The sequence below is a fragment of the Sinocyclocheilus rhinocerous genome, unplaced genomic scaffold (genome assembly GCF_001515625.1).
Source record: "Sinocyclocheilus rhinocerous isolate Xijiao unplaced genomic scaffold, SAMN03320098_v1.1 scaffold344, whole genome shotgun sequence".
NCBI classification, from domain to species: domain Eukaryota; kingdom Metazoa; phylum Chordata; class Actinopteri; order Cypriniformes; family Cyprinidae; genus Sinocyclocheilus; species Sinocyclocheilus rhinocerous.
The window spans coordinates 571,964-588,889 of NW_015627959.1; the positions used below are offsets into that span (position 1 = coordinate 571,964).

At 39.3% G+C, this 16,926-nt stretch overlaps 1 protein-coding gene across 13 annotated transcripts in view; it reads right to left on the reverse strand.

The window, feature by feature from the left end:
- LOC107737101 (teneurin-3) overlaps positions 1–16,926 on the reverse strand; it is a 318,045-nt gene that overhangs the window by 50,260 nt on the left and 250,859 nt on the right. For 10 of the 13 annotated variants that reach the window (XM_016548517.1, XM_016548522.1, XM_016548525.1 and 7 more), the window contains 6 exons: positions 15,236–15,337; positions 14,624–14,818; positions 12,142–12,342; positions 8,756–8,941; positions 1,412–1,435; positions 323–343 (listed from right to left, as the gene is read on the reverse strand). In XM_016548517.1, coding sequence (XP_016404003.1) covers positions 323–343; positions 1,412–1,435; positions 8,756–8,941; positions 12,142–12,342; positions 14,624–14,818; positions 15,236–15,337 — 729 coding nt within the window. The remainder of the gene's footprint in view (positions 1–322; positions 344–1,411; positions 1,436–8,755; positions 8,942–12,141; positions 12,343–14,623; positions 14,819–15,235; positions 15,338–16,926) is intronic. The other 3 variants (XM_016548524.1, XM_016548523.1, XM_016548521.1) reach the window with 2 other exon arrangements.

Below are 16,926 nucleotides of genomic sequence, written 5' to 3' on the forward strand. Positions count from 1 at the left end.
ACAGGACCCACAGGATTCCCAAACAAAACTCAAGGACCACAGGTGTGTTTGTGTGTAAGTGCATGTCAGTAATTGTGTGTGTGCGCGTTTATGTGAGTGTGTGTGGCTTGTTCAAGACAAACAATGATGAATTTGGCAGATATAAAGACAACAATAAATACAGCGAGGAGACTAGAACATTGACACGCTGACATCGTGCTTCAAGACAAAAAATTGAAGGAGGGAGAAAGAAAGAAAGCAAGAAAGAAATAGAAAGAAAGAAAGACAGAGACAGCAGAGTGATTGCTTGTGACAGTCTCCCTGGGGCTTTGGTATGCATTACCTTTAAATCCTATCCTCTCTCCTATTATGGGGCCGGGAGGGAGGAAAATTCGGGAAAGAAAATTAACAAAAAAAATCTGAGCACTTGAGTCCAAGTGAAGGACGATTCAGAACACAAAAACACAGAAGGGAAAGAGAGAGTAAGGAATAAAATGACCATAAAGCGGAGAAAAGGAAAGAGGAGCTTTGAGAAGGAGGAAGGCGAGATGTTGAAAGAAGAGTGGGAGCTGTTTCGACTTTGGCCGACTCCGTCTGGAGGATTGCCATGGCGTGTATATTGTGTTATTCAATGCATGAATAAATACCATACTAAGAAACACTACGTCCCATGTCTGTTTAGTATTGTATGAGTGAGAAAATGAAAGAAAAAGAAAAAGCAACATGGAATGTGATAAAACATGATAAAAACAAGCGAGAAACATGCTCTGAGCTAACATATTGAGGTTTGGAGAAAAAGTATCAAAGTAAGCCCGTAAGAGTTTAAGAAACATCTTAATGTTTAAAAAAAAAAAACCTTGTGAGAGTACTTGGCGGTCTGATGCACCATATGCCAGTTTGTGAGTCTGGAATCACACTTGGCTTAGCACTGATTTAGCCCTGTGAAATCATTTCCAAAAACACCTCAGTAACAGTAAACAAGAATCTGCTAGTATCTCTTCTCTTGATCTCAATTTACACTGCCAGCTCGTAGTTCATTATAAAATAAACATGGCTGATCGTCATTTGCGTGCAGGTTTCGTGGAGCTCTATTGTTTTAAAAATGAACTCGAGTACGATTCTGGGACATGGAGGAGATGCTAAACTGCAGATGTGGAGCTGTGGTGATTTAGTTTAGGCGGGGGGATGGTTCTGCAGAAGTTGGAACATTAGCCAAGGAGAGCACTGAGGACATTGGATTGGATTTCTGACAGCCCAAAAAAAAGAAGGCAATGAAGAATCACAATAATAGCAGACACGCAGAGGAGAGAGAGAGAGAGAGAAGAGGTTATTAATGCGCCATAAAAATGTCATAAAGACCTCAATCCGGAACACAAGAGCTCAAGGGAGAGAGAATGAGAGAGAAGAAGAAGAAGAAGAAAAGACACAGTACCTTGGACATACGTCTCCGGGTGAGCTTTACAGGGAGCAAGAAGAGGAAGAAAAAAGGAGAAGAGGATGTTAAAAAGGTGTGAAAAGACAGTCAACCTGAAATACGCATACAGAAACAAAGAGCTTTTTAGCACTGCTGGTAGATGTTGGTTCAAAAAAGCATCTTTCATAGCATAGACATTAAAAATGAGTAGTAATGCTAACTGACTTCTGCTTTCCCAAATAAATATGTGGAAAATAATTTTTTATAGTTGTAAATAAAAAAGATTACTGGAGTTCAAAAACAAACAAACAAAAATGGTTTCATCATTTCTACTTCAAAAGTTCATGTTTAATTCAAACTTTAATTCAAACTTGCCGTTTCTTTGAAATCATTTGTGAAATTTACTGGAAATTTCTGAGTGAAAATTGTTTCAAACTAAATCTAACACCAAATGTTTTTCGGTGTACAAAAACGAACACACAAGCACTGGAGTAAATAAAGCAAAAACACTTCCACCGAGCAGTCTTGGCATGGACTTGCATGGTTTTCAAAGCCCACCAATACCCTGCACAATCTTCTGCGACACCATTTATGGAATAAAATGAAAAACAACACCAGTAGAAAATGACTCACTCTTCCTGTTCAGTATTCACTGAGCGCTCCCCTAAATCGCTTCTCAAATGTGTGGCACTATCACTCATAATGCATAAAGTAAATAACATGGGCATCATGGGATTTACAGTACTGTTAGAAAACGGGGCCTCATATGCAAATACGAAATTGCATCCTGATGATTGACGTGGTCCAGGAATCCTACAGTATGTTTGCTATTTCACGTTTCACACTGTCATCACATCAGGTCTATTATCCTTGAGCCCCTCAGTATGCGAGTGAAATATTATATGGCCCTGACTGAGGGGGAAAAAAAAATGTGTGTGTGTTGGTGGAATACTGTATGGATAAGCTCTGAAGCTCTGAATCATCCGCATGTGTGTACAAGAGCAATCATCTCCTTCCTGTGGCTAAATGAAATGATTTCTGACAAGGCTTTGGGAGAAACCCTGTGTGGCGTGTCATAACATTACATATGCTAGGTCAGATCAAATCATCCTAAATGAATAGTCACCTTTTAATACAAGCATAACAATGCTGTTATGCTGAGGCTTCATTAGCTGGATTATGTTCTTAAGGAAGATACTCTTATGTGTGAATGGAAGACGAGTGTGTGTGGTTGAGACTGACTGAGAGGTTTTGCGCGTGTGCATGTGTGTGTGAGAGAGAGAGTGTGTGAGAGTGTACTGATTAAATTCCTCGGGTGTCTTGTTTCCACACACTCACTGTTATGTCTGGGAGATCCAGAACTTAGACAGTTGTAGAAGACCGAGCGGCGTATGTACTCCAGAATACACAGCGGGTTATGAAAACACAAGCTAACGCATGCTCCGAACTTGAAACTTGCCAGTGAGGGCAGCCAATTACTGGCTAATTACAACAAACTTTTGTTCATTTACATTGATGGTCCTGAGGGGAGATATATAGAGAGAGAGAGAGTAAGTGAAGGAGAAATGGAGGGGAAGGAAAAAATAGGCAATCATCCCTTTTATGGACATCAATACTTCATTATTTACGTGCACATTCAAAGAGCACTGATTAAAGTGACATTAATCTGGAAACAATTATACATCATGTCCAGCGTGGTTCAATCACTGTTCCTCCAAAGAGAAAAAGAGAGAGAGCCTATATTAATTTCCATTATCCTAATTGCGCTGCACAGCCACATGGCGGTATACATGCCCCCACAGCTGTCGGTATAGCTAGTGTGACATAAGGGCCAAACATGTGTTTTAATCACGTTCATGGGCACCTCAAGCCATCCCACAGAACCAATCAAATGTTAACAATGTGTCAGCCCTCTACCTGCCCGCCACCATAATGACAGGATAGTGCATGCCATCGCCTCTGCCGCCACCTCCATCTGCAGCATTCGGCAGACTGTGCGTCTGAATCCCATTCCCTTTTCAGAGCCTGCCTGGATTAATGTGCTGTGAAAGGGCGTTTCATTAATTAGTGATTGAGATGATAAAGCGTGGAGAATGATTTGTAGATGTACAGTGCGTGCTGTGTTTTTGTTTTAACTCTCCGTCTATCTGACATGGTTTGAAGTGAGGGGAGAATTGAGGGCACTGGAGATCAGGATGATGTAGTTGTGTGTTGGCATGCGTGTGCGCTATTGATTTCTTTGTCTGTACGCACGTGTGTGTGCGACGTGCGTGATAAACGGGAGGATTTGAAGGACAGGCGCTTCAATACTGCATAAATGGAAGCTGTTTGTTTTCGACTGCATGTGAGGTACTCTATCAGTCAAAGTTTGGAATAATTTGTTTTTGAAAGCACTCTCTTTTGCTTAACAAGTCTGCGTTATTTGGTCAAAATAGAGTAAAAACAGCAATATTGTCAATTATTATTACAATTCAAAACAAGTGTTTTCTATTTTAATATATTTTAAAATGTAATTTAAATTTTCAGCAGCTATTACTCCAATCTTTTTTTTATTTTTTATTGTATCACGTTAGTGTATCACGGTTTCAACAAAAATATTAAACAGCAAAAACTGTTTTCAACATTGATACGATTTTTTTTTTCTTGAGCACCAAATCAGCATATTAGAAGGATTTCTGAAGGATCATGTAACACTGATCCTGAAATAAAAAGGAATATCACAATGCGCAATATGGCAAATTTTGGGAAAAAAAGTCCTGCCTTTAAATTGAAACAGCCAATGACCAAGAATTTTTTGCTCTATGATGTGCATGTCTATCAGCTGGACAAATCTAAAAACTATAGATTTGTTGTCAGACTTTAGCTATAAGAGTAAAATTTGTGATACTATGGTTGTCAGAATTTATTTGTGATTTGACATGAAACCTAACCTTGGCAAGCAGTTTGGAGATTTCGGTCTCTCCTCATTCAGCTTGCATGACTACAAAATAGGTAATTTTGGAGTCAATTTGTGCACTTTTAAAGTATAAAAGTTTGACAAAATTATTTTGGATGCATCTTATTTTGGATACATCTTCGTATACACACACACACACACATAAAGAGGGGCTCCTGCAGGGTTGATTGATGTCTGTGCACAGCTTGCTGTAATCCATGGCTTTCTCACAGTAAGAGTTGCGCTTCTGATGAATGATCTGGAAGGGCCCAAGGCCTAATGAAGCATACAAGTCTTAATAAAAAATCTCAAATGTCTGGCAGTGGAAGCTTCTGACAAGCCACACTTCACAAAAAAATATATTTTCTTTAGTCATAAAGAGTCTTTAAAGAGCTATTACTAAGAAAATGGGCTCACATGAGTATCTTGTTTCAGAATATGCACCATTTATTCATATTATATAACATGCTAGTATTGTGATTCATCATATTCCTAAACTTGTTTACTAAAGTGAATGCATAAGCTCAGAGGATGAAATATCCATCGTATAACCTAACAACCTACACCAGTGTCACTCAGTTCACTTAGTAGTTAATTTCAGTGAAGCAACTATTAATAAGGGAGAAACGAAAATATCCAAAACAGCTACGATTACTGCATGTTGTGCTATAGTGGACTAATGCTGTCTTTGGTTACGGTCTCACAAAATCTAGCTAACTGCTACAAGTAGGCGCTGCTAAGATACACAAAAAGGTACTAAATGTAGCTCAACCCATTAAATGGAGCATGCTCTGAGAAGTCCTGTTAACAACTCCTGAAATAACCAGTAATCTAAAAAGAGCATCTCAGTCTCCGACAAGAGAAAGTGCAGTTGGCAGAAAGTGTGTTTTGGGTGTCTGTGTCGTGAGAAATATTTCACGCTTCTGCTCTCCTTCTCCCCCTCTCATGAAGCTCCCCAATCATTTACAAATTAATAAACAGATCTGTGTCACACTAAGCTAAATCAAACAGTCGTCTTTTAAAAGTCTGCTGTACTGTCTGGATAAGTTCACATTACAGACCCTAATATTCAGTTAGGATTAGGGCTGGGTGATATATTGAATACTCTAGATTTTGCCAAATATATAAAATTACGCAGCATTGTGAATATCGCAGTATAAATCAGCTTTTTATATGGGCATTAAGTTTCCTAAAGAGCATGTCATTACACTAGTTTTACGATCTTTCCTTGTCTTGCAGCTGGTGTGGACGAGAGATGTTTTAATATATTTATACTTCAGTGAAAGAACGGTGTAAGTGTTTGATTCATTTCCTTGAATCAGTTCAAACTGTACATTTCCATGAATTACATCTAAAATGTAATTCATTTTAGTGTCCAATCCATACAGCTCAGAAAAAATAAAATATTGTCATATTTTGACAAAAATGAATTGAGGCCACTATCACCATGTAGTATGTAACTTATGATTTTAAACAACCCTTACATTTTAAATATTTAAGCAAGACTTCATGTAATAACAATAAAATACACAGTGAAAATGTCTGGATGCTGCTGGTCAGTGTGAGAGCTGTCTTACAGTACCTGTGTCTGGCGTCTTTGTGTGAAAGAATGATGATGCAAGTATGTTGTAATGCAGGGGTGTTTGTGTGTGGAGTGAGTAGATGTAGAGGGACAGGGAAGGTCACACACACAAACACACAACTCACACACACACACACCCCTATGTGGAACCAAGAGGCCCCTTATCTCAGTCTGACACATATGATGTATGAGGTACCATAACTCTTTTAGCTCCCTCTTGTGCTCTCTCTCAAACACACACACACACACACACCTCCACCTCCTGCAATGCATACACTTAGCAAAGAGGGACGACGTATCAATCTTGGCCTAAAGAGATATATTCAGTCATTCAATTTCTAGAAGGCCACACACAAAGTAAACAAACCTGGAAAGTGTTTTGCACAGAAATGCATTATACTGCATAAATTTAAATTTTAAGCGTGTAAATTTTTTTATGTTAAAATACTTTCTCTTATCCCATCTCAACATACAGGGACAACTATAAGTATGCCATATGTAGGATAATTTCTCTGAAAAGTGTCAACACATTGCTCTTTTTGTTTGAGCAGTCAGACAGCAACATTGGCTCAACCAATGGCGTGAGTATAGGGCAGGACAATTTGTTTGGCTGACCAATGACAAATGAGGTGAGTGTTCAGCAAACATGTTTGATAACAGTCATTATGTTTGCAATTCCATCTGGTTATACTAGCGGTACAGAAATTGCATACACACTTTAGCTTTAATGAAACTGTCAAATTGACCAGTCCATTAAAGACACTGACATGTAATTTAAATTATGGTCTCCTAGAGGTTTATGGCCATTTATAATGCTAAAACATAGAGCAACAAGGTCATTAAGTGATCAAACTCAGCGAGTATTTCTGCTCTGTAAAGTTTAAAGTCAGGGTGAGAGTGTGGTGTGTGGGTGGCTGGCTTGAACAGAAGAGCATGACAGAATTACGTGCTAACCGTGCTAATTTGGAAGACGAATAGCAAAATGCTGGCCAGATTCTCATAAAGCTGCCCGGCGAAACAGGCCTGCTTGCTAACCAGGCTGCGTACCTCGAGCGCTCGTGTTGAGTAATGGAGCAGCTGACGTACCCTGCTGAGAGTTGAGTTGGTGGAGGATGTAGCCAACACACTAACAACATGAACAGATTTAGTGACTGACGGTTAAGCAACATGTAGATTTTGAGTTTGAGATACAAGAAGAACAGAGGAATTTTATTTAAAACGTTATATATATATATATATATACACACAGTGCTGCTAGAATTGTCTATATTTCTGCATAAATATAACCCAAAAAATCATCAGATTTTCATGCAAGAATTCATGCATGCTTTGTCCTGAAAGTTGACAAAGAGAACCCAGTCAAACAAATGAGATGAAAATATATACTTTGTCATTTATTTATTCAGGAAAATGATCCAATATTACATATCTGTGAGCGGCAAAAGTATGTGAATCTCTAGGATTAGCTGTTAATTTGAAGGTGAAATTAGAGTCCATCTGTTCAGAAGTGTTTTTAATCAGTGAGATGACTATCAGGTGTCAGTGTGTGTCCTGTTTTATTTAAAGAACAGGGTTTGTGGAAGTGTATCACGGCACAAACAAATTAGATCTTTGAGGACCCCAGAAAAAGAGTTGGTGCTGCTCAACAGGCTAGAAAAGGTTTCAAAGCCATCTCTAAAGAGTTTGGACTCCACCAATCCACAGTCAGACAGATTGTGTACAAATGGAGGAAATTCAAGACCACTGTTACCCTCCCCAGGAGTGGTCCACCAACAAAGAACACTCTAAAAGCAAGACGAGTAAAAGTCCACTAGGTTTCAAAGGACTGCAGGCTAACTTCTAAGTAACTAAAGGCCTTTCTCACATTGGATAATGTTAATGTTTATGAGTCCATCATCAGGAGAACACTGAACAACCATGGTGTACATGTCAGAGTCGCTATATATATAAAATACTTTACTAATATATAATACTTTTTTATAAATATACAAATATACCATGACTTTGTTTCTTTGAGATTTAACTAATGCACAGAGTTTAGTGATTGTGTAAGGAGACCTTGCTGTCGTTTAGAATAGGTGTTTCCCTGTGGATGCCTAAATCAACGGCAATGAAAATGTCATTGCTTTGATAGCAAGCAAAGGTCAGGGGGAAGGTACAAAACAGAACAAACACTCATAGCCCACTTCCTGTTGAGATGGAAGAGCCAAAGCAGGTGGAGGAAAGGCAGAAAAACAAAGGGAATATGCAATCAAAACAAGTTCAAAGATGTGAGGTAAACCTTCATAACAAATATAGCAAATAGCTTCAATACAAACGCATCAAAACCAGCTGGAAAAAATCAGAGAAAATACTGTGTACACATCATGCAAGTACACTATATGGCAAACAAAGAATGTGGACACCTAAACACCATCCATATGTACTTGTTTAGCATTTAATTTCAAAACCTTTGGCATAAAGTTTTCACTCCTATTTCTTACATTTTTCTGAGAAGCCTTTCCACTAGATGTTGCAATATAGCGGTGGGATTTGCTCCCATTCAGACACAAGAGAAATCAGCAAGGTCAGATGCTGATGTTAGGCAATGGGCCCTTCCAAATTCATCCCAAAGGTTTTCAGTGGAGTTCAGGTCTGGGTTTTGAGCAGGCTAGTCGAGTTCTTCCACACCAGACTTAATTTTATTGAATTAGCTTACACACAGGAGCATGTTATGCTGGATCAATAAAAGGCCTCTGAAATTCATTTGAATTAAGAAGCCAAATTTGTTAAAAAAACAGTGTATCCATATTCTTTTGGCCATGTAGTGTGCTAATACTGACAAACGGATGATTATGTGTCTTACCAACGGTGCAATGTTCTCCGGTCCAGCCCTGGTGACATTCGCATTTGCCGTCCTTGCAGGTACCGTGTTCAGTGCAGCGTGAGTGACAAGCTTTCAGATCGCATACCGAACCGGTCCAGCCCTCTTCACAGCGACAGCTTCCTCCAATACACACACCGTGAGAGCCACAGTCCACTGCACACACCTCTGCAAACACAAACAAAGGCGAAAAAAATTCAAATCACTTTTTGGTCTGGGCTGCAGCATAGGTAAGGACTATAAAAGGTCATGTGTTCTACAACATGGTAGCACATTTCAAGCACAAGTCTCCTCTACTCAAAACAACAAGAGCAGAGGTTACATTCCTGAGAACAGTCATGTCTAAGTTATTGACTTTAAGTGTGAAAAACTTATGACAGGAAATAGATAATTGCGGACCCCTGCTGGGTCAAGCGGCCTGTGTGGCGGTGTGGAAGGAGATTTTCTGCCACACCTCAACCGACACCCCATAACATATCTCATATATCTCGACATATCTCGACCTTGTCTGACCCACTGGAGTGCGTGCGCTCCTCATGGAGACTTTGGCGGAAGGGTACTGGCTAAAGGTGTGTGACTGGGGGAAGGGAAGGAGACATCACAGCGTGCAGACATGGATGTGAATTGACACACTGAACTTTCCACCCGGACCCAGAAGACAGGCCTCCCACATAGATTGAAGAAAACACATCAAGCCCAAATAAATCAATTTATACACACTCCACGGTCTGTCAAACATCAGGAGTGCGTTTGAATGGCTTTTGGGATCGAAGCTATTATGGAAGTGCTTTATTAGCATTTCTCTTTGCAGGTTTGTACTCTTCATTTTTTTTTTTGCCATGTTTACAGAAAAAGATTCTCAATTGACAAAAGCTTCCATAAAGAAATTGCACTTTTTTGTCAATAGAAACTAGTTTCGTGTTTGTCATACCTGGGCGTGGATGCAACTGGCAACAAAAGCTGATGTGGGAAAATTGGGTGCATTTTGAATGATATCCTGCGAAAAGTGTCTGATAGTGATTTGGAATCGGTTTATGAGTTTGTGAACGTGCGCCTGTAGACGTGTGTGGGTTTGGCAGAACAGTAGATGAAGACAGACTGGCGCAAAGCAAGCTGTAGTTTAACAGCCCACACACCATTCCACCAGAGCCTCGCAGCCTGACACACCCTGTCACGGAAGAAACAAAGCACTAGAAAGACATTTCTTGATAAAGACAAAATCATGGGATGGGGTATTGTTAAACACCTTCCCTCAACCACCTCTCTGACTCTTTTTGCAGCACTTCCTGACAAGGTGTGAAACCATGACATGACACTCAGCCAGAGCTGCTGAAAGTGTATTGAGACAAGGAAACTGAAGTGAAGAAATAGAGAGAATTTTCCATCAACCCTTGGGTCAGGTGAGTGCCAGTTTGTGGTTGACTTCCCTGCTGCGTGCTGTTATTATGCCTCCTGCAGGTGGACAGGAGTGACGCACCCTTTCGGCGTGTATGTGTGGGCGCCTGTGTGTTTTATCCTTCATCAGACGAAACTCTGCTGAAGTTCACCTCAGTTTCCTCAGAGCGGGAATGTGATTGAAAGAGAGAGAGACTGCGTACAAGGAAAAAGTTCACACAGACAGATGGAGAGCAGCTGCTGGGAAGTGCTTCTGGAAAACTGACGGCTCGAGCCACAAGCCGGCTGCAACTGTACTATATCAATCTGGATTACTGTCTTTGCAGAAGTTGCGGCCAGAGTGTGTGGACCGATTGCCTAAATGTGTCCCTGTTGCACAGGGCGTCATGCACCTAATTTTATGAGGGGCCATTCCTGGCTTATTTGGTGTCCTAGGTGAAACATGACATTTTTAACCATCTTAGCTCTTTATATAATTATAAGAAGGGTTAGTTTAGTACATTGATTCTCAATGTGCTTTGTTAAATCTGTAAAACAGAAAAATTAATAGACTAAAAAGCAAAACAGCTATCATAATTAATATTATGGTTCGGTAACTCTTTCATATTCAGTTCATTAACATAAGTCAACGCATTAAATATCAAGAACTAACAATGAACATTTTTACAGCATGTACAGTATTAATAGTCTGTAAATGTATAAATACACTAATGTTCATTGCTCATTTATGTTTGTTCATAATACATTAAATACTTTTAATTTAAACCTTAGTTTATTATAACTAAAATTATAACCTGAAAAGTTAGTTTGTTCATAATACATGAACCAAATGTTAAATTATACATTCATTTATGAAGTTAAACTGTTAAAAGATGTATTAGAGTACACAGAAATGATCAAAACTAACAAATGCCACTAAGCAGTGTTGTTCTATATTTCCTGTTCTCCATTGTATTAACAACAATAACTTTATTGTAAAGCGTTACCCATGAATATTTCCAGTTTCTTTTGTTTCTTTAAAATAATTGTAACAATAATAATAATGATATTGCTAAATGATATCTAATATGTATAATTTGAATTAAAAAGAACATTTCAGATTTTTTGGCTCGAAAAAAAAAAAATCTGAGGGGGCACATGTGTGAATAGCCATGACACTTCTGTAGACACATGCCTTCCTCTCGCCCTCTGTATTTAATTTTTCTCACCCTATCATTATCTAAGACAAAAGGGGCATTACTAATTTTATCAGCGTTTTTGAGAGCATTGTCGTCTATTCAATCAAAACCCGTCCCAACACTAAAGGCGTTTATCAGCATTTACCACATCACAGCACTGCAGCCGTCAACGTGACAGAGGGGGAGCATGCAGGCCTCATTCATTAGCACTGCACTAATTGAAGATGTACGTCTAATTAATGGAAGGGAGGGAAGTGATGGTCTACAAAGACATCAGGTAGTTCTTCCTCAATCGAAAAGGGATAGGAAAGAAAAGGACAGAGAGAAAAAGCAAGAGTGAGAGAGAGATTGCTGTGTGGGGCTCTTGAGTGAAATAGTATTTTCATTAGACACAGATTGCTGCTGGGAAAATAGCATTGTATAACTAAAAGGCCGACCATGGGTGAGTCCTAAAACAGCAGGAGTCCAATACTGCTCTTATTACGGAGATCAGTATCGTCACTTGCACAAACATAAGATGTGCACACACATACCACACTAGCTGCCGCTGAGCTTTTGATGGACTGAGAGATATTTCATAATGATAGTGTATTTAAGGTTGACTCAAACGCGCCTTTTAGAAGGTCTGCTGACAGATTAAATAGAGAGGAGGACAGAAAATCTAAAATAACAGCCTGTTAATGCCCTTAACAACAATAAGCAGCTATTCAGTGTATAAAACAAAGCATGATAAAAATAATACAGTGGAAAGAACAACATATTAAAGAGGTGGGTGCAGAAGTGTATAAAAAGTACCGATGGAGCAATCGGGTCCAGTCCAGTTGGTGTCACAGGTGCAGGTGCCGCTCTCCGTCTGGTAGGTTCCGTGTCCCGAGCACTGGTCTGGGCACATAGTCTTCAGGATCTCACAGTTGTTGCCGCCCCATCCTGGATTGCAGTGGCACTCTCCGTGAATGCACACTCCATGAGATGAACAGGAGGGGTCCAGGCAGTCCACTGTGTGCGTTTGGGGAAAAAAGCAAAAAGTCTTAGTTAGCAGGTTAGCAAAACCATGCATGCATTATTTTTTAATCAACTTTCTTGCATAAAGACTTTATTAGTAAAAACAAAAATAGACTTTGAAATAATAAATGGAGGAGTCTTTTCAGGTCACTTTGTACGAAGGGCAACACTATGCAGTAATGGAACGAAATTAAAAATGTTGTGGCTACATGAAAGTCTAAGAAGTGACTCCTAGCTTAAATTATTGTTTTACTTAAAATGTTAACATGCTTATACAATGTTAATATTTTACAAAAAAGTAAATAGACAGTACTTAATACTTTAATACTAAATAGACAGTTACTAAAATAATAGAAAAGACAAAAACAACATCAAATAAACATAACATTACTGCAATATTCTCGTTTGCTGTATCCATATCCATTCTACTATTGCACTTGCTTTTAGACAAATTTCAGCAACAACTCAAATAATTTATACCATTCTAAATGATAAAAAAATTGTTATGCTCTAACAAATGCGAATCAGGTCACATAAAAAAAAAAGCCAGGATGTACTGTTTTTTTATTGTCTTATGCATAAATGCATTGTTTGCTTGCAAAGTAAATAAAATGAGTTTGTTAACCTTAGGGAACATTGCGCAATAGTAGGTTAATGTGAAAAATATGTGATGTTTTTACAGTAATACATTATTTTTTTTAATTCTCTCATCTCAATGGAATCCATCATGCTAATGTCAAAGTGTGCATAGCATAAGCTTCACATTATATGGCTCTCAAAACCCCCCTGTTCCAGTGCACACACATTATAAGCAGATTCAGACAGTACATGTAGCAAAGCATGATCTGTGTGCTGCTCAATGTGTTCTCAAAGAATGTGCTAGAGATCTTTTATTCTCGTAGGCAGAAGTCCACTGCTTTCCCACAGATGGAAAAGCAGTTTTTAGGTGACTGCAGAGCAAGCAGGGCTGAATTTGCAGAGTGGGACAGTGCTACACATTCCTTTTCAAAAGCCATGAGGGGCTACTGTGCAGGTGTGTTTGTGTGTGTGTTTATGTTTAATAGCCCCTGCTAGAGGGCTGAGGTTCAGCAACCCTTAATTCCTCTGATTGTGTGGTAGTTGATGGGGCTTAATCCTTCCATTGATTGACAACAGGCCAATTCATGACCAGAACATTTCTGGCCGCATTTTTAACATATTATCCCTATATAAATTGCATTAGCCGGTCTCTCTCTAGATATAGAGATGTATGTGTTTTGTTGCTTGTGCCAAATCATTACAATCGAGCTGCAGGAATGGAATCTTTTTGGCTTAGAGAAAAAAAAATAAACAAAGCGCACTGTGTGCTCTACAAGCTGCGTGCCGAGTCACGGTAGCATAAACACTATGCACAAAGCTAATTTTCTTAATTAAGAAAAATCAATTGTAATCTAGCATTTTTCCCACTCACGAGGCTGATGGGTAAGGGACCTGCGCATCAGTGGGGACATCAATGTAATTATTTGCTCTGTGAAGTGGAGAATGGCAATTGTTTCTGGAATATTGAACTATTAACTCGTGGGTAATGATTATTGCAGGGACAGTAAATTATCAAAGAAGGTCACAGGAGGAAGAGTCCCTTTGATGGCTACAGACAAGGCGTTAGGCTCCTCATTAAGCAAAGTGATGCTGAAAGGCGATATGAACTGGACAGAATTTTCTCTCTCTCAAACACTCAAATAAGCCCTTCTGTATCACTCTTGCACTTGCTCTCTCTCTCTTTTTATCAGGTCTGGTGAAAAGCCTGTCCGTGTCCGCTGAGACGGAGCTTTCAAACACTTCTAGAGGAAAAAAAAAATTAATCCCCCTCGAACCAATGGGTAATCAGCGATCACGTTGATAACACATTATCTTGCACATCTTTGATGGTGTAATGCAGTGGGGTTTAATGGCAAGAATGCTGGAAATAGCAGTGTTAGATAAATGCTTCCATTAGGGCTTCTGATGGGTCTCTTATGAACTGAGACTTGAGATGCTGGAGATGTCTGCAAGGAGGGAAACAGATGAAAAATTCTGCTGAACTCTGCATGACAAATAAACTGTTTTTTAACATCAGGCCACTGAATGGAGGGTTTGCTGTGAAGTTGGAAAACATGGTCTCTTAAGAGACACAAGAAATAACAATCAGTTTTTGATGTTAAAATATTTTCTTCAAATACTGAAGCAGGGATATTGAAGTAAGCAGATAGGATAGTTTGCTTCACAAAACCACTGGTGGTTGATTTGTATCCCTGACCTTCTTCACAGTTGTCTCCTTTATAGCCTGTGTTGCAGGCGCAGGTGCCCATAATGCAGATTCCGTGTCCGCTGCAGTGAATATCGATGCACTGGCTGCTAGGAACGTCACACTCTGTCCCCTTCCAGCCGCTGTAACAAAGACAGCGCCCCCTGGAGTACTGCCCATTGCCACTACACAGCACTGGACAAGCGGCTTTGAATAGAAAAACAAAAAGCAATTGGGGAAATAAGATAAAGGACAGAAAATAGTTTATGACAATCATATCATTCAACAGGTGAAGTTTTCAAGCGATTTCTTTATAGATCTTCTACTGTATAAGCTCTAAACGCTTGTAAGCCAGACAGAGACAAAGAAAATGCAAGCAAACAGATGAGAAAAAAAAAACACCATCACCAAATATATAAACAAAACAAATACAATAAAAACTAATTGTTGCTTCTTCCTGGTAATAAGAAGTCATTCAGGCTTGGGAATTGAGTCCCACCAAAAGCGTACTAGCCAGCCGTACTTGCTCAAATGACAATCTGAAACCAATTATGAATAGTGACATTGGTTGTTTATTTCTCTGGAGAGTCATGTGTGTGTGTGCACGTGAGTAAGAGAGCATACCTCGTGAGCAATCAGGCCCAAGGAACCCTGGGAAACAATGGCATGTTCCCGAGCGACAGTCTCCGTTACCATGGCAATTGTGTGGACACTCTGTGAGGGTATCTGGGGGGAAAGAATGAAAGTGTGTGAGAGTGAGTCACAGTAAGAAAGAAGGCGAGAGAGGAATGGAGAGTGAGAAAAGCACTAATTGAGGAGACAGTCTGTGGAAATTAGCAGACATTCAGACCCCCCCCACCTTTAATTAAAGGAGTGCCAGATGCGTGATTAACAAAAACCTGCATCTAAGCTTACTCTGCCTTAATGAACCAATCAGAGCATTATTACCACCAATTAGCAGCCAGACGCTCTGCTCGGAGCTTTCTTTACACTGCTGGATGGCCATTAAAACACACATACGTTTGTTTTTCTGTCATAGTGGGGACTTTCCATTGAATTTTGTTTTTATATGGTAAATAATGATGATTGTCTGTCATTTAACCCTAAATATAAAACTTACAGAAACCTTCCTGAAAATGTTCATGTTCATAAAGACATTATTTAGCATGAATAAGCATCATGTCAACTGCAGCTGGTCCCCACAATGCAAACAAAACCTGATGCGTGCACACACAATACACAAAGTTGTTTACACACATCGCTCCTTTGACAGTCTACATTTATATGCTAAAAACACATAAGGAACTGTGCTAGAACAGAAGGCAAAAACCATTTAACATTAACATTCTATTTCTTATAAGCAGTAATACATATTGCTTTGACATCAGCACATTAAGGTAATGTTGTTAACATTCAGTAGCGTACACAAATAGCTGTAAACAAAGCTGTCTCTCTGTGCAAAACGTAGTCTTTGATTCATTCTTGAATGAATCAGAGTTTTTGAATGAATCCTTAGACTGAATGATTCAGTGGCACACTCTTAAAGGGGTTATATGATGCGATTTCAAGCTTTCCTTTCTCTTTGGAGTGTTACAAGCTGTTCGTGAATAGATAAGATCCCTAAAGTTGCAAAGACTAAAGTCTCAAACCCAAAGAGATATTCTTTATAAAAGTTAAGACTCGTCCATGCCCTCCTAAAACGCCTCGTTTAAACTCCCCCACATGTCTACGTCACGATGTGGGAAGATTTGCATAACGCCGCCCAAATGAAGGAAAAGAAAGAAAGAAGGCGTAACTTTATTGTTGCTGCCGCCGCCGCCTCCATGTCGTGAAGACGCTGTTTCGTTGTGAAAGCGAAACTACCTTGTTTGGTCTTCCAAAGGAGGACACAACTAGAAATCAGTGGTTAAGTTGTATTTGCAACACTGTTCCAGAACAGTTCAACCCAAATATTACAAAATAATGTTCTTTTTTAGCAACGTCATATGACCCCTTTAAATAGAGTCATTTATCGTCACCTACTGGTGAAACGACGTAACCTACTGGTGAAACATAATTCCTTATTTCAAGTGTAATATATAATGTAAGCACACTTCGAGTACCTTACTGCTTTTATAAAACGGCTATCACACAATACAAATATTAAAACCAAAAATGTATGTATTGATATGTTACTTTTTTGAAGCAAGTTCGTTAAATGCTGTCCTTCCACTAAAAAATAGTTCCTGACAGCAACAGTAAATGGCAAGAGAACGTTCAGAACATGCCTCATCTAATGGAGCTTAAATAAAAACAGAGAATAGGAGCTCTTATCC